The sequence below is a fragment of the Taudactylus pleione genome, unplaced genomic scaffold, assembly GCF_031769625.1.
Source record: "Taudactylus pleione unplaced genomic scaffold, aTauple2 ptg000214l, whole genome shotgun sequence".
In the NCBI taxonomy this organism is placed as follows: domain Eukaryota; kingdom Metazoa; phylum Chordata; class Amphibia; order Anura; family Myobatrachidae; genus Taudactylus; species Taudactylus pleione.
The window spans coordinates 15,742,163-15,760,872 of NW_028284616.1; the positions used below are offsets into that span (position 1 = coordinate 15,742,163).

The 18,710-nt window shown below is 43.5% G+C and overlaps 1 protein-coding gene across 2 annotated transcripts in view; it reads right to left on the reverse strand.

Moving 5' to 3' along the window:
- Nucleotides 1–18,710, reverse strand: part of NWD1 (NACHT and WD repeat domain containing 1) — an 88,828-nt gene that overhangs the window by 43,178 nt on the left and 26,940 nt on the right. For both annotated transcript variants that reach the window (XR_015879279.1, XM_088478566.1), the window contains exons 8-13: nucleotides 14,900–15,103; nucleotides 9,684–9,843; nucleotides 8,781–8,898; nucleotides 2,764–2,928; nucleotides 1,733–1,930; nucleotides 777–899 (exon numbers count right to left, since the gene is read on the reverse strand). Coding sequence is in view for 1 of the 2 variants with exons in the window: in XM_088478566.1 (XP_088334692.1) it covers nucleotides 777–899; nucleotides 1,733–1,930; nucleotides 2,764–2,928; nucleotides 8,781–8,898; nucleotides 9,684–9,843; nucleotides 14,900–15,103 (968 nt within the window). In the remaining variant the exon portion in view is untranslated. The remainder of the gene's footprint in view (nucleotides 1–776; nucleotides 900–1,732; nucleotides 1,931–2,763; nucleotides 2,929–8,780; nucleotides 8,899–9,683; nucleotides 9,844–14,899; nucleotides 15,104–18,710) is intronic.

The following is an 18,710-nucleotide window of genomic DNA, read 5'->3' on the forward strand; positions in this document are numbered from 1 at the left end:
AGATTTGTAAGGTTTAGAATCTTATGCTAGTTGTGAGATTGTTAGAACAAATTCATTATATGTAAGTGTAATCCTGCACTGCACATCTGCTAAGAGTGGTAGTAATGGTAAACAATGAGAGTCTCTATACAGGGTCACACATTCATGTATTTTTCAATGGAGAGATAACTTACCAGGACCCCAAATGCTTCCAAAAGGCACTCCACAAAATTGACAATGTAAGAGCATGTTGTCATGGGCACATTAGACAAAATAAATATACAGCAACTAATTTAAGAGTTTAAAAGAAAAATATTTATTACCGTAGTTATGTGTTAGGATTTTGATCCATATTTATCAATAATCTTCAAATGTAATATACCCTGTGTGGTTTAGAATTTTGTTAGATAGAAATATTAGATATTTATTCCAATTATCCCTACTATCCATCTTTTAGATACAAAAACCTGGGTATCCCTCTATCCTTCCTAATTTCCTGTTTTTGGGTCTGACATCTATAATGGTACAGAACGGACTCCAAAAAGTGACTACCAGGCTCAAGACTTTTATGAATATAAATATTTCTATGTAGTACTAGACGTGTTATTGCTTTAGTGTGTGTGTATGTTTAGAGGCACAATAATTCTCCAGAGATCTATGCTCTTCCCTTCAATACACACAAAGCTCATATTTGGCCATTTGAAATTATTGAAAGTACAGAATACTCTTTAATTGGTGGTTGTTTTCAATATTCATTCTATATTTTTTTTCTCCGTATTTAGACAATAGACACCCACCAGAATGGCCATTTAAAGTGTGGATAAGCACAATATCCTTGATGTTCCACACTATCATGGTCCCATCCTCAGATCCCACCACAAGAAGATCTTTTTCCAGGCAGACCTCCATTACAGTGATACCTAAGTAGATGAAGAGTAAATTAAAACATTAAGCATTAATTCTCAGCCTCTGGTCCAAGGTGTACTCCATATCATATTAATCAAATGAATCAATAAAGAAATATAATTATGTATATTTTTTAAACATATCATATCCCAGTTAATATTAGTGGTTAATATGTATAGATATATAATAGAAATACATGGAATATTTGGTATCCAATCAGTGTCAATGGCTATTTACAAACTTTGATAACTGGGACATCCAGTGGATTAGTCTTCATGAATGTTATTCTGAAAATTTATTTTTATCATATGATTACAATACATGATATTATTGCATCTTCTGTTACGTTCTCTAGGTCCATGAGTTTGTGCCCTTGGAGATCCCACCAAACAATAGTTTTTTAAAAATAAGCAGTTTGATGATAGTACAGTCTCCATAATTTAGCATTGTCTGTTAGTAGACAAAGGATAACATTGATATAGATCTCTATGAAAATATAAACACAAGGATATTTCTGTAATGTTGGACTCAACTATCTCCAGTTGTTGTTCTTTTTGGGACCTACGTAACGTGTTTTGATCAATGAAGTTACCAAAGAGCAAACTATTAAATTATATGGTAACTCTGCTGTATATAGTAGAACCATATCACAAAGTAGGCGTACTCAGTAACTTAAAATGTAATCAACAAGTCTTATTTGATCATTTAAAAGCAAAAGTGTAGTTTTATCTGGGAATAACAGGTCTACAGTGACATTTTTTGGGCTTTCATGGAGAGTAAAAACCCACTGCCCATTGTAGAGGGGATACCTGCCATCTAGCCCTTGCCACAACATATCATTATGTACCTTTTTTGAATCCTGTAAGGGTGGTCTTCAGAGGCCCACCAGGTGGCTGGAAAAATCCACTCATAGGAATGAAGGTTGGATGTGGATATTGATCAAACCAAGTGATACATTGCTGGCAGAGCTCACCGATAAGAGATGGACAGGTGAATTTAAGGAAATGCAGCCTTGCCAAAAGCTCTATGTATATAATGCAGGGATCTGTATTGAGACAGCAGCAAACATTTATTGGGGTAAAAAAGCCTTCAAAGTTAATGCATTTAGTTGTCCATACACACTGCAATATCAGGCAAACTGTCCAATATCGCTTGAAATACTGTATTGCAGAATGTATGAACAGCTTCAGTAGCGCCCCTCTATTGCATTCACACATTAGTCTGTCTTATTGTTTTGCAACGCAAGGTAAACTTTGAGAATGAAGGAGGACATCTATAGAGATTACATACATCTGAAGTGGCAACATATATAGTAGGGACAACTTTCCACCGAAAACACAGGAAAATTAGACATTTTAGTCAAAATTTTACACAGACACCTGTGTTTAATCATGAATAATATTAAAACACTACTATTAATATAAAAATAGTAATAATATATTTTGGTAGAATTGTTCCATTACTTTAACCAAAGTAAGCTCCCAAAATCAAGGGGCACTTACGTTTGTCTATATTTTTTTTCTAGAAATTCATGTTTCTACATATACAAAACTATGTAATCTCTTATTTTTCATTTGTATGTCACCTTGCTAGGTTAGGGTGTTTATTTCATTTTAGAAAGTCGTCACAAAGCTAAAAGAATACATAATATAATTTCTTATTGCAATTAAAGGTTGTTGCCAGAATTGACTTTAAAGGGAACTGAGTGGCATTAAAAGACAAATGTCATTTTGTCCTTTGGTGTGTGCTTTGTTTTTTTTTATATAAGGTACAATTAAGGCAAGAAAGATCATCATCGTTTATCTGTAGTGAGCCACAATACTGAGTGCAAGATAGTCAAGAAAATAAGGCATACAGTACATGCAGATTAGAACTCACCAATGCGACCCTCAATGAAATGAATGGTGGGTTGGAAGAGCCGCAGGGTGTCACGTACAAGTTTAGCCTGGTCATTAATAAGATGTTTCACACACATATCAAAGTCTTTGATCACACTGTTGATTCCACAGGAGACAATTTTGCTAGATATCCACTGCATATTGCCTGCAGGTGTTAATTTTGTATACAGTGATAATCAGACATTCATTCGCTACAGATTACCGTATATTGATACAGAAATGGTCAGAATCCCAAGAGTAAAAATTATTTACCTGCATTTAAATCCAAGCATTTCATTTATCTGACCATATATATAAGAAAGGAGAAATTGCGTTACCTATAGGCTATATTACAGGTTGAATCTAGCAGAGCAGAAAGGTAATTTCTGTGCATGTATTAGATAAGATGATTGCAGGATTGTTAGACTGTATTCATACATAAAACACTCTTCAATCAATTCACTTTAGGATAAGAATTTTGCACAAAACGTTATTAGATTACTGACCAATTTGCCATATGTATGATTGTAATGGATGTATTGTTGTTACCCACAGATGTATTGATTTTTTAACAATTCAACAAAACAATTGGATTTATGAGTCAGGTAATAATGTGTAGAGTATATACTGTATTTAACAGATCTTCTCTTTCCAGCCATATCAGTACTGTAACTCAGTTTTATGACCTGTATAAGTTCCTTATGCTTCTGAGGAAGGATCGTTATCCGAAACGCGTTAAGCTTGGTGTGAGAGTGGAAGGGACGTGGATCTGTGGACTTAAAGAGTAAAAGGACTATCCAAGGATTGGGTCGGGTGTCCGGAACCCCCATCTTTGCATTTGTTTCCATCTTCTGGTACCAGTATCCATGTGAATCCCTATATTGTATCAACTTGGCGATGCTATATGTTTGTTTATTTCTTAACCATGTGAGTGTAATTAAAGCTTGTTTTTTAATTGATATTGTCTACGGAGTTACACTATATATATTTTCTTGTTCCCTTTGAGGAAAGAAAAAGGTACATTGAAGGACAAAGGATATAAAGAAGAAATATTAATTTATGGACTCTGAAAGAAATTTTTTTTTTTTAATGAGAAAGTAAGAGACCATTACTCCATCTACCTCTTGTTTGAACTATTAACAGCGCCTATTCAGAACTCTTTTTTTATTGTCAATTGGTTAAGGGTTTATAAGGAATCCTTTAGAGTTTTGTTGTGCGGCAGTTATTGCGCCAATTAGTTTTCTTTTCAATTATTTTTGTCTGTATAAGTTCCTATCAGGACAGTAGAAAAAGGGGGTATTTGTTTACTGCACTGGTAATATGTATCTGAGTATTGTAGTAGTTCCAAAACTTTCAAGGCACCCTTAGGGTTTCCATAAATTTTTCAAGGCACCCCTGATCCAAAATAATTATCGAACAGTCCTGTTTTTTAAGTAGTTGGGTCAAAATAATGTAATAAGTACTGTATTTAAAAAAGAGAAAAACTGCATTATTCTTGCCCATTGCCCCCTCCATCTCTTTAATTGCATCCTCCGTCTCTCTCCCTTTGACCCCTACATGTCTTTCCATTTGCACCCTCCATCTATGTCTCTCCATTTACACCCTCCATGTCTTTCCCTTTGCTGCCTACATGTCTCTTCCTTTGCCCCCTCCATATTTCTCCCTTTGCCCCCTCCATGTCTCTCCCTCCCCATGTCTCTCTCTTTGCCCCCCCATGTCTCTCTTTTGATCGCTTCATGTCTCTCCCTTTGCAACCTCCATCTATGTCTTTCCCTTTGCCCCCTTCATGTCTCTCCCTTTGCCCCTCCATGTCTCTCCCTTTGCACCCTCCATGTCTCTCCATTTTCCCCCTCCGTGTCTCTCCATTTGCCCCTCCATGTCTCTCCCTTTGAAGCCCCCTCCATGTGTCTCCAGTCTCCCTTTGTAGCCCCCTCCATGTGTCTCCCATTGCAGCCCCCTCCATGTGTCTCCAACCTCCCTTTGCAGCCCCCTCCTTGTGGCTCCAGTCTTCCATTGCAGCCCCCTCCTTCATGTCTCTCATTGCAGCCCTCCCATCCCCCCTATAGTTCTCTATGCGGCCCCTTCCTAGAGAACACTGTGGCACTCAGCACTATGTGTGCCCCCCTACCTGGCTCCACTCACCAACCCAACCCTTACCTCTATAATTCCCTATGCGGCCCCCTAACTATAGTATAGCTATCACTCATTGCAGCTCCCCCGTTAATTACCTTTAGTTGCGACGACTGCCAGCGCCATTCAGCTCTTCGGATCAGCCAAGACCCCAATCAGCAACAGGCAGCCTCTTTACCCGTTGCTTACTACTGACAGCTCTCACACACACCCGCACGCTGCAATCCCCCCGCTCCGCTCACTTCTTCTCACCTCACCAACCCGATCCTCTTCCACAGTGGAAAAAGTAAAAGAAATCAGGCAGCTTCTGGGCAGCCTTGATCAGCTATCGGCTGCGGCACCCCAATGACAGCGCTGCGGCACCTCAGGGAGCCGTAGCGCACAGATTGGGAACCGCTGAAGTGTTGTAATACTAACAACCATCTAATGAGCAACTCTCATGATGATGTCAAAATGAATTCTAAAATAATGGTGGTGGTGATGCTCCTGCAAAGTCAGCTATAACATTATTAAGTAAAGAGGAAAGGAAAAGGCTCTATGGGAAGGGCACTCTTGAGGGCAGCATGCCTGGGACATTTTTAAACTTAACTTTTATTAAGGTTGTAAATAGGGAAGCCAATCCCGGAATCAGGATTGGCAGGATCCTGCGATTCAGCATAAAAATACACCAGAATTTGAATCCCAGGATTGGTGCCTCCAATCCTGGGATTTTTGGAATTAAGCTGCGGCAGGCTGCGCATCTTAATTCAACCCTGGCAATGCTGAGCACTAGTTCCTTCGGCACAGACGGGGCTCCTGGGCTTCCAAAGGCCGTGCGGCTGTGTGTGAGGTCATGGGGTCACGCTGTGCAGCCTCATGCCAGCCAGCCCCTTATAGAACTGCGCCAGCCCGCAATGTGGAATCTGCTGTGGGCGGATGGCTATTGGCTATTGTATAAGTGGAGGCTGACTGCTAAATGCTGACCCTCTCTGTATGAGCGCCGCCTGCGGTCAGAGGAAGAGGACTGAAGGTGAGTGACTGGCCGCTGTGAGAGGACCACGGTCGGGACTCGGGAGGGACAGGAGTCGGTGCCTGCTGTTGCCTGCCAGTGACTGAGCCCTGGGCTGTCCCGGCACTCTGCAAAACTTGCTGAAGCCTGCCATTCTGGACTGGAGGAGGGTGAGTGAAGTGAACGTGTGACAGAAAGTTTTTCAACCCCGAATCTTGGATTTTGAAAAAATAAGGCGGGATTGGCTTCCCTAGTTGTAAATGTATGCTAAAACACAAGTACAAAAATAAACAAACTAGCACACAGGTTGAATGTATTCCTTAACATTTTTATCCCGTAAAGGTCAGAGTCTCAAATCCTGTTCGACATTACACAGTAAGCAGCTCCTTACACATGGAGTGCTTAGAGCTGCATGCAGGAAGCATTAGTTAGTATTAAATCAGGCACGTTAGAATTCATGTTAGCTAATTACTCACATTATTGTGCTCCTGTATTATTGTCCATAGGACATTACACAGAAGTTTCATCTTTTGCTACTCAGGCCCGTATTCAAATTGAGGCGAAAAGTCCTGGACTTTTCGCCTGTGAGGCCTTTCTGCATACATCACGTGTTTTTGGAGAAAACACTTTTTCGCGTGCTTTTCATCGTATTAAATTTCAAAGGACGCGAAAACGGCAGCCGGCAAAATTGAAACAGGCAAAATGTCCTGTCAGTTTTGGGGAAATCAGCCTGACACCCCCCCAAAAAATGCACTCACATGGGGGATCACTATGGATACCCCCAAATACCTTCAGCAGGCCTATTTGTACTTAAATGTTCTCAATAGGTTCTAATTAGCGTATTGCATAAGTGGTGAAGAATAGCATTTAGCAGTTTTTTGGGGGGAAAATAACTAGTCCCAGCAAATTTTGAGTTACCTGAAAATGGGGGGTAGCATATTTAAAAGTTGCTAAAGTGAAGTTTTAAAACTCGTGAAAAATTCACCTTCCGCAAGCACCTGCAATAAAAAAAAACACCTGGGGCATACTTGGGGACCCCCGTGGAGTCTATTTCGCTAGTTTTTAACTTTGTCCCCCAACTTTGGTTTTTTCGCCCCCAAAACGAAAGTACTTTTTTGGGGGGTTCTTAAGTGGTTTTTTTTTCATTTTGACGCAGTACACCTTTGGGGGACTGTCTTAAGGCTGCACGGGGGATCCCGCAGCGTTTCACCCCAAAACTCCAATTCTGCACATTTTTCTGCCTGCTATTCATAGGCAAAACTTTTCCGCTGGGTCCATTGCATTGACTTTCCGCCTAGGCGAAAAGTCTTTGAAATTGAATAAGGCGAAAAGTTTCCACCTGGCGAAATGATGTCACCCACGATACTTTTTCGCCGAAGTGGACTTTTCGCCTCAAATTGAATACAGCCCCCAGTAGCTACTATAATCATAAATGACACACAATATTAATAAACAGTGTTGACAATAGAATTACCGCTTACCATTTACCTTATGATGTGTCACCTATGTTCCAAAATGCAACCTCTTACCAATGTATAAGGTACAGTATAGCCTGTTACTAATATTATAACAACCACTGTGTGTCTTATGATGTGTCATAAATGCTCAAGGTATAAGCTTTTACTATGATTAATATTATTAGTTTTGGAGATACTTATTTCTAAAATGGTAATAGCTACACAGTAGCTGCTACAAATCCAAATAATTCAAAAGTTGCCACTTTCACACCACTGTTTTATCTATTTCCTATCAACAGGGCCGGTGCAATGTTTTTTGGCACCCTAGGCATTTCTTCAGCCTTACGCCCCCCCCCTGCCCCCACCCAACAGTGCCCCAAGTAGTACCCCCATCAGTGCCCCTAGTAGTACCCCAGCAGTAATCCATCCGTCCCCCCGCCAGACACACACACACACACGGAAAAAAAAAAAAAACCCCACTTACCTTTATCCCCGCTCCGGCATGCTCCTCCGTCCGGCGTACTCCCGGGTCGGCCCGCTCTGCATGATGGGAGAGATGGATTTGGATGAAAACTTCACAGAGGGGTGGAAATTGGTCTGGGATGCCTAATGAATTGGTTGAGGTCCTGGTCGGACCTCATGGCGGAGTGCGCCGGGCAGAACTTTGACCCAGTGAGCCTTTTCTGGGCATTCCACTGGATGGATTTGGATGACATCACATAGTAAAACTTAATAACTTGAAGATTTAAACCCACGCAACGCAGGATACTTCAGCTTATATATCTATTTGTATATACTGTATATATAAATATATTATAGTGATAATTCATTTAGGGCGGGATCTATCAAGTATAACAATGCAGTAAAACCTCCTAAAACTGACATTTTCTGAGGTTTACCACAATACATATTGTTCCAAAAAGGCCCCCAGCAGGTATTGGAGATATCTGCAGCAGACTTGTGGCACTGTAGTCCCCATAGAATTTTATGGAGCTGCAATGTTACTGTACTGCATCGATCTCCTGAAAGGCATTTACTGATTACCCAGGCCCAGGCTTGCAGGAGGGGCCTGGTAGGAACTCCGGCCTCAGCTGCTAAGAGGGACAAATGTCCCCCTTTTGCGGCGCACGGCTCCACTTTGCATAGTATTTTTTTATTTTTTGGGAGGCGGTGTGGCCACGTCATTCTGATTTGGACACGTCTCCAAGTACACGGGCCCCATTCAGCTCTCGGTGTCCCTGCACACATCCAGTCACTTGTTATCATCTCCATTCCAAGACTCTTAACTTCTCCACTTCTTTCAAACATTTAACTTTACAAATCCTTCAATGATAAAGGTGTTTCAATTTAAAATCAGAAATTATATATACTAAAAATTATTCAAAATTTAAATGATATAGATGAGAAAAAGCCAGACACACCTATGATGAGAATTAGGCATACCTAAAATTATCCTCTGGAGTTCATCAAGACAACCTGCATTAAGAAGATGGTAAGGCAGCTCACTCATTTTTCTCAGATTGGGCATTTCTTCTGAAAACCACAATGGCTGTGGAGCTACCTATGAAGAGTTTGAATGCAGAATAGTGTGAAATGCTGCTCACAGAATAGTTATGTTTCTGCAGAGCTGTACAATCGGGAAGACGGTACATACACTAATAACAATAAAGGAACACACACATAATTAATGTCATGATGGTGGGACAGTTCACTCAAATTGGGACTGTCCTGTCTACATCAGGACAGCTGAGAGATATACATGAAACAAAAGGGAAGATGGTTGTGTTTACTGAAGGTGCAAATGGAGCGTGCATGTAAAAATATAAGTATAAATACCATAAGAATATTTGCCACAATTTGTTGTGATCATATTAGTAACAATATTTTGTATAAAATGACAATAAAAAGCTCATTCCCCCAAAAAAATTATGTCAAGAAACAACCACATTTTTCTATTTTCCCAAGTATTTTCCTTCTTTATCACATTTTGCTTTACAAGATATTGGAAAGGGGAATAAAAAGACAGTGTAAATACAGGGGTCAAAGTCAGGAGATGGAAAACCATACTTCACGACTGATGGGACTGCGCCATCTTGCTGCCAATTGGCACGTTTATCCTGACTATTAGGAAGTTAGAAGATATGTTTCTACTCTACCCATCACGCATAGTTCTCTCTTCTACCCCAATCCTGTACCTGGCTGCATCAAGTGCCTGGGGAAACTTTGAAAATGCATAGACACATTTGCACAAATATAATGAGCTAGAAATATTTAACATAATCATCTACTGTTTTATAGTACAGTTAAAAGTAATAGACTACTGAGATGAAAACTCAGGCTGTGTACCTTCCTGTCAGCGCTCAGGGACACCTTAATGAGTGGTAGCTGTATAGGACGTTTAGCGCCCAAACTCCAGGTACCCATAAAATAATCAGACAACGTGTGATGTCTCGTCTTCTTTTCTGCACCACTTAGGTAAGTGTCTTGTGCCACTTCAATGAACTGCCTGCAGCCAGAGTAAAGACCAAAGTGAAAGTGGTTGAGAGCATATGCCTAGGTGAGCACATACAAATGGATTCATTTACAACCAAACGGCACAGTGGTAAAGATATTGGAGCATTTTCGTAAAAACACAGGTATAAAATGCAGTTAAAAAAAAGAAGCTATTACTTGTGTTATCTGAGTTGGCGCATCTCAAGAAGCATCCAGCACTGCGAGACTGGCATATGCGGCAGGTTTACGACAGAAGGTCAGTGATGTGCAGTCAGGTGAGGCATACATAGGTATACTCCAGAGTTTTGACTATAAAAATTATAATAAAAATGTAAAGAAAATATTCTAAATATCTTCTTTGTATTATTTGTAATCATTTTTATAGTCAAAACTCTGGAGAAAAACTGTTTGGCAGGTGAGGCACTGCCTCCCCTGTCTACCTTTTTCACACACCCCTGATCAAAACTCACCAAATTTCTAGCACTATATACTGCTGCACCTTTGTATAACGTGTCTGATTCATTACCAATCACAACTGCGATTACGCACGCTGTCGGCCAATTGTTCTGCACATGCGTATGCATCGCAATGCGCGTGTGCGAAGGTCTCACTAAGGGGCGTATCAACAATGGGTGCAGGGTGTGCGGGGAACACGGGCCCCTGGGTACAGGGGGGCCCCGCACCGCACACACTGCACCCATAATATTACTTACCTCTCCGGAGTCCCATGTCGGCGCGGGGTTCTGGCACTGTAAAACGACTGGAAAATGGCCGCGGTGTCGATTTTCCCGTCGTTTGCGCAAGCGCAGTACAGGGAAAACGGCCGCCGGGTGCAGGGTGTACCCATTGTAGATACGCCCCAGTTTTGAAGCTACATTATTGTGATAGTATTTTAGTAGTATTTATGTTTTCTTTATTTTGAATGTCTAAAATTAATTTAAGTACTAAATTGATCATTGAATGGAATGGTTGAAGTTTTATTAAAAGTGGGTTCCTTATTACAATATCGCTGAGTGTCGCTAACATAATTTTTCAGATTTGGATGCCTCTTTGTAAATTACCTCTTCAGATTTGGTAACATCTTTTCATAAATCATATTATCTGTAAAGCTTTTTCTATAATCATTTTCAAATTCCTGAAGTATCTTCAAATTTTTTCCCCATTCTGAATTATACCAGTGTCTCTGTAACAATTTTACACTTGCTGCAATGTCAGAAGGACAATAATAGAGGACACTAATTTCTACTGACAGCAGCATGGATAAGGTTACATGTTTTGCATCCTGGGTCTATTATGTGGTTTGTGCAAGCGCTAGTCTTCTCTATTGCTTTGGACTGAGATATTTAAATACAATTTGTGCGTAGCTATAACCTATAGGGGCAGATTCAATTACCCCATAAGCTATCCGACCAAAGTTCGCTACCCCACGCGTTAAATCCCAGAGGGTGCACTTAAAGCAGAATTTTACTCACAGATGCTGGGAGAGCTGCTGCTGATGGCTGAGGATAGGACAAGCAGACTCTGCCCCTGCGCTGCCTGGGCGGAGGCTCTGGAATCTGCCTCCGCTGCAGGAGTGCAGGAAGGACTTGCACTGCTGCCTCATGGAGGTGCGGGGGAAGGAGGCACACACACAGCAGGCAAGGAGGTGGAGGGCAGTCCTGTCTTAAGGACCCTGGGCCTCCAGAAGGCTTAATCTGGCCCTGGCTTCGAAGTTAAACATGGAGATTTACCTGAATGGCAAACACCGTGGCCAATTGAATTTACCCCATAGAGTGTATTGGAAACATTCCCAGTAATTTCAGTGGATAGGAAAGTTTTCTGACAGACCCTTTCACTGCACTTCTCACAATCTATCTCAGTGATAGACAACCTAATACACTTCAAGGGCAGCAAATTACCTTTAATTTCAGAAATAAATTAAATCAATATATTTGATCAATGTAAGAGACACCTATCTGTCAACAAATCTAAACAAAGCAGGAAGGTGTTTGGGGCTGCAGGCAATGGTTCAAGGAACTTATGTGGCCCTAGGGCTGTATGTTGTCCAAACTTGCTTGGAGAGAGATCAAAGGTATAACACCAATTGACTTTTAGACATATAGGGGGGCGATTAAATCGTTTTTTGGACACCCAGTGGAGCAATTCAAATGTTGCTCCGTTTGTGCACCCATGCCTTGTATGTGCACCCACAAGCACAGGGTATAGTCACATATAGCCGCTAACCCCATCTAAAGTCCCCAGTTGGGTGCCCAAACAGCTGACATCGCACATTTCTGCTCGCCACCCCAGGAGGCTGCGAGCAAAAATGCATTTAACCGCATCTATGTGCACCTGAACGAAGCCATAATTGAATTGCTCCGTCAGTCACTCATTAGTTTAGGTCCCCTATGAAACAAATGAGTTGCCCCCGTAAATGGATGCCTTATACATTTCGTTTTGGGCATAGGATAAAGCAGAGCTGGCCCTGACCAATTTGATGCCCTAGGCAAGATTCTGACTGGTGGTGCTCTTTACACACATATACAGTATATATACATATAAACAGCACACTCACTGACCCAGTTATTGCTCACTTCACATCACTCACTAACCCTCCTTACAGCACCACCTACTGCCGCCCTCATAGCAATACATTTTGCCCCCTTCACTGCCCACCTAACAGCACTATATATACTACTCCCTTCACTGCCCTCCTCAAAGAACAGCGCCACTTTCAGCACAGCACCCCTAGCCCATCACAGTACAGCACCCAGGCTCTCAACTCACAACTCCCTGCTATAACTAAAGAAAAAAGGGACAGGTTTTAGGGGAAAGACCCTTATACCCCCACCTCAGAAGGCATTCTATACGGCACATTCTCACTTCACAGCACAGCACTCCAGGCTCTCCCCTCTTCTCTCACTGCATTGCACCCCTCACCCATCACAGCACCCCTCACCAAGCACCCCTCTCCTAGCAGCACAACAACCCTCTCACAGCACCCCTCTCCTGGCAGCACACCACCTCTCACCCACCAGCACAGCACAGATCCCAGCACAGCAAACATCACCCCTCTCCCAGTGCAGAATCTCTTTCCCAGCTCAGCACCCCTCACCCAGAACCCCTCTCCTAGCAGTACAGTACCCCTCACCTAGCACCCCTCTCCCAGCAGCACAGCAGCCCTCATCCAGCACCCTCTCCTGGCAGCACACCACCTCTCACCCACCAGCACAGCACAGATCCCAGAACAGCACACATCACCCCTCTCCCAGCACAGCACCCCTCACCAAGAACCCCTCTCCTAGCAGTACAGTACCCCTCACCTAGCACCCCTCTCCCAGCAAGCAGCACAGCACTCCTCATCCAGCACAGCACCCATCACCCAGGACCTCTCCCCCAGCAAATACCCCTCTCCCAGAAGCACAACACCACTCGCCCACCAGAACAGCACCCCTCTCCCAGCAAAGCGCCCCTAACTAGCACCCCTCTCCCAGCAGCCAAGCACCCCTCTCTCAGCACAGCACAAATCACAGCACTCATCACCACTCACCCAGCACAGCACCCCTCACAGCACAGTCAGCACCCATCACTCACAGTACAGCTGACTTACTTAAGACTCTTCGCAGGACACAGGGATAGTAAGTACAGGCAACCGCGGCCGCCCATGCCTTTCCCGACTCCTTGGTGTGTGGAATAAAGCATGCTAAGGGCAGAGCCATGAGGTGTGACTCACAATACGCAAACGCCAATGGAAGGAGCTGCTGCAGCTGAGCTCCAATCGCGGTAGGGGCCCGCCACCATCCTGTTACCACAATCCGCTGCTGGCCCTAGGCTTGGGATGTCCCTAGGCATTCCAGATGCCCCTAGGCATTTGCCTATAACGCATATACCTAGGACCAGCTCCTTGAGAAAAGCCTAAGGGTTTATATACTAAAGTAAATATAAAGGAAGCAGTGGCACATGGAAGTTCTTTGCTCTATACCTGTTTATGCCACCTTACACCGGGAAGAAGCAGGGAAGTGCTACAATGTGCAATACATGGGAAGTAGATTAACCATTATTATCACCCCACTTTCTGCACACAAAATACATGTCGGATGTAAGGAACAATTAAAAACAGACTCATTTTCAGGCACAAGGACTTTATGTAATTGCAAATTAGTACATATCCATGATGTTGAGGTGCACCATGAGATATAAAACAGACAGCACTCTCAATGGTTCTTTGAGGGTGTGGAAAGGGTTGTAAAAGGTGTTATTGTAAGAAGCTACTTACAGGTGCAGAGTTTGTCTATGAGCTTTATATCATCAGGAAATAAAGAGTATGTAGTATAACTGTATTAAGCTTTGTGGTCATTTCTTGTGTAATGGTATGACATGCTCTCAGCATGCATCTTTTAAGTTAGGAGTTAGGATAGGACTATGCTATGCAGATGTCTAGCTAGGTTAATTAATAAATAAGCAGTTACATTAATTACAAAAAGCATGTTTAGTTCAAGGGCGGGATGTACTAAAGCTGAAAATGCAGCTAAAACTCCGAAAATTAAGTTTTTGCCGCATTCCTATATGTACTAAACTCCGGAATGCGGTACATTCCGGAGCTTGGACCCGGTGGGTAACTCTTTCTTTAGATGGCATTGCCCAATAGAAGCCTATGCGCTTCTTTTTGAATTTCCTTCTGAGAGGGATCCAATCGGATCCCTCCCAGTGTCCCTTGCTCTGTGCATGTGATTCTGTGCAAGCGCAGAAGGACTCCTGGGTCTTAAACACCAAAGTCCTACTATTGCAAAGGACAGCTCGTATCGGGAGAGCTGTCAATTAAGATTTCAATCGTATTTCTAGGTACATACCAGGGTAAGCAACGCCGGTATGTACCAGATAAGTGGCTAGATGTATCGCTTCCACGATGCAATGCTAGTACATCCTGTCTCAAATAAGAAAACAAAGCTATTTAATCTATGTGTCTTTATATACAAGTTCTCATAAATTATTTTCATCATTTAAATAAAGCCATATCATGAATAGGCACTATATGTATATTTCAGGTTTTTTAGCTTTATACATGCCTAAATTGGAGTTTACTGTCATACCTGTGGTATAGTCCTAGCACTGTTCTCCCATCTGCTTGCCTCTCCACTAAATATCCCTCCAAGTCATGGCGGAGGTGAATCCATGATAAGGAGGGAATACGTATCACATCTTTGCTTGGAGGAGCCCAATACTGATAAATGTCTGAAAGAACATCATCATCTATAGAGAGGATATCCTTTAACTCTGCTTCTGACAGGCCGCTCCTAACATTCAAATAAGAATATAAGTAAGTTGTCACTTACAGGAGGAGTAATAATTAGTATTAAACATATAGGAAAGCTGTTATATTTCATACATACATCTCTTATAGTAGCTGCAAGGATCAGTAGCAGAATGTTTCAATGGAATATAAAAGGGAGTCATAAGCTCTGTAACACTGAGGGAGGACTAACAGAAGTTATTGCATGGTATAAAGTTTGAATAATTATGTTATATATTAGGATGTAAGTGGGTAGAAGTGTAAATGCTATCAGCATTTTGTTTATATGGAGGTAAAATAAATGGAATTTTAGGGAGTTCTTTTCAAAAACAGAGTTTTATTCCAACTCAATCACCATATTCATTTTCTGGTTTTCACTCTGCAACAATGAATCTAAAAATGGTCTAGTAGTAGCTAATATAGTACAGTATCTACTGTTGATCCAGTTCCATCAGTGCTACATTGCAGGGGCTGGTAATTGAGTCTTCCCATGTACATGTATTTATGCTTGACTTCCTGTAAATCACTTTACACTGCAATGTATTGGAATTGCTTTTTGAAAGTCATATTTATTAACAATGGTAATACCACAGTAGTTGCGTGCATGGCAGCATAGAGTTACCATCTTTATGCTGGGTACACACTAGATGATATATCATTTGTTCAGCTGATGGACGATATATTGTTCAGTCCATCTGGCTGTGTGTACATACATGCCTGGCGACAGGGGGTTACAAAGGGGACCCCTCAGGAATATCGGGAGCCCAGTTCATGTGTCCCCCTTGCCTCTGCCACCTGCTGTGTAAACTGCTTACACAGCAGGTGGCAGAGGCAACAGTAGTAAGCAGGGCACCCAGCTAGTTCCACTGGGGCTGGCGCAGGCAGTCAGGGCTACATCTATCCACTAGCGCGGCACAGTCAAGAGTATAGCAGCCGGCACTGTGTGTGTGACATCATGGCATAGCTCCGCTTAATCAGGGGGAAGCCGCCGGCCAGGTCTGAGCCACCAGGGAAGAGAAGTAAAACAGGCAGCGCAGCAGGCAAGTGTTATCCAGGGCCAGGCTGGGCTAGAGTATCACGGGGCAGGTAGTGAGGAGATGCAGATGAATGAAGGGGTGGGGTGACAGACACAGGGGGTGTTTCTATCAAACGCTGGGGGAGAGGTGGGGCGTGACAGACACAGGGGAAGAGGGATATGTGTGACAGACACAGGGGCTGGGGAAAAGCGGGGGTGACAGACACAGGGGAAGAGAGATATGTGTGACAGACACAGGCAGCGGAAGAGGGGGGGGGTGACAGACACAGGGGCTGGGGAAGAGGAGGGGTGACAGACACAGGGGAAGAGGGATATGTGTGACAGACACAGGCAGAGGAAGAGGGGGGGTGACAGACACAGGGGCTGGGGAAGAGGGGGGTGACAGACACAGGGGAAGAGGGATATGTGTGACAGACACAGGCAGAGGAAGAGGGGGGGTGACAGACACAGGGGCTGGGGAAGAGGTATATTTGTGACAGACACAGACAGAGGAAGAGGGGGGGGTGACAGACACAGGGGAAGAGGAATATGTGTGACAGACACAGGCAGAGGAAGAGGGGGGTTGACAGACACAGGGGCTGGGGAAGAGGGATATGTGTGACAGACACAGGCAGAGGAAGAGGGGGGGGTGACAGACACAGGGGAAGAGGAATATGTGTGACAGACACAGGCAGAGGGGGGTGTGACAGACACAGGGGCTGGGGAAGAGGGGGGTGTGACAGACAAGGGCTGGGGAAGAGGGGGACTGGGGGAAATAAATTTGAGAGACAGGGGCTGCGGTAAATCAAGCTTAGAAACACAAGGGCTAGGGAAAACATGAGAGACACAGCTGCAGAAAATGAAGCTGAAAGACACGGGGCTAGGGAAAATGAAGCTGAGAGACACAGGGGCTGGGAAGCTGAAAGACACGGGGCTGGGGAAAATGAAGCTGAGAGACACAGGGTCCCGGGAATAAAGATGAGAGACACGGGGGCTTGGAAATCAATATGAAAGACGCAGATGAAGCTGAGAGACGTGGGTGGGGGTATAACAATGCTAAGAGATACAGGAGACATGAGTGGATGGCTGCAGTTGTAGAGGCACAGGGGGATGAGGCTGGAGACAGGGATGGTACTGGAGTGACACAGGTGAGGAAGAGGTTGGAGAGATGAGGGTTGAGGCTGGTGCAACACAGGCGAGGATAAGGCTGAGAGACACAGTTGCGGATGAGGCTGGAGAGACACAGGGGATGAGCCAAATGCCAACCTGCATATACCTACTGGGAGGGGATAGGGGGCCCCAAAAACATGAGTGTGCCTCAAGATTTCTGTTGATGGCCCTTTGTATATATGATATATCTGTGATTGACCTATTTATAGATATATTGCATTGGCTGCGCTGCACAGCAGGTGCAATATATCTGAAAGGTATATATTTCACATATGCTTGTGTGTACACACAACCGACCGACCAAAATGCTGGCCACAGGAACCAGTGATAATTACATCACAGTTGGTTCTTTTGGCCAGACATAGCATTCAGCTGATTGGTAAGTGAGTATGCAAAAAGTCGTTTGTGCATAACCTTACCAAACTGTTAGATAGATGAACAATTTGTCATTAAAGTGTAAACCCCACACTAATTTAACTTTGAAAACCATCATGCTGTAATAAAGAGTGATATTGACGTTTCTAAATATGTTATGAACTTAGGGCCTGATTCAGACCCGCTCGCGAGTGCTCGCAAGCGGGTCGATGTTGCCAAAGTGCGCATGCGCACGACAGAGGCGGCTCCGTCGTGCACATGCGCGAGACCCGAATAACGACGGCCAAGCCGTCGTTATGGGTCTCGCACCAAAGGGGGCGTGCTGTCGATGGTGATTGACAACACGCCCCCTTTGGTGGGCGTGCCGGGGGCGTGGCTGCCAAGACGGAGGCGTTCCTATGGGAACGCCTACCGTCTGGGGCCGGCCCCACTGACATCACTAGTGATGTCAGTGGGAGTGCTTTTGGCTCTGATAGAGCCAAAAGCACTCCAGGGCTTGCGGCAAAGAAACCCTACCGCAAGGGTCTCGTCGCAAGCCCGATGGTCGCGATGGTCTTGACCATCGCGACCATCATTTTGGCCGCTCGCTATAGCTGTGGGTGGTCACCCACAGCTATGCGAGCGGCCAGGAGGCCACTCTTAAAAAAGATAAGGACGGCCCTGATTCAGAGCGAGAGCTCTGTCAGAGCATCCGGCTCTGAATCAGGGCCTTAAGATATACAAACATACTAGAGTGAAGACTCGTTCACACATAATCGCTGGAAAAATGCGTAACACATGAAAACTGACAAGTGTTTTAGTGCATTGCGTTTACTGCAGTATAAATGTTTTAGTGATCATTAATCACTATTAATACAATCTTTCTTAAAAGTTGATTGCGTTCACAAGGGATCTATTTATCACAGGTGGGTGGGAACAAGCTTATAAAAAAAATATTCTTTCTATTATTAATGCCATTTGTAGCAGTAGTTAGAGGTTAAAAGTGCATTAACAGCAGATATGGCCAGGGTGAAGGCACTCAAAGAAACCGTGTACTTTTAGTGTTTTTTGT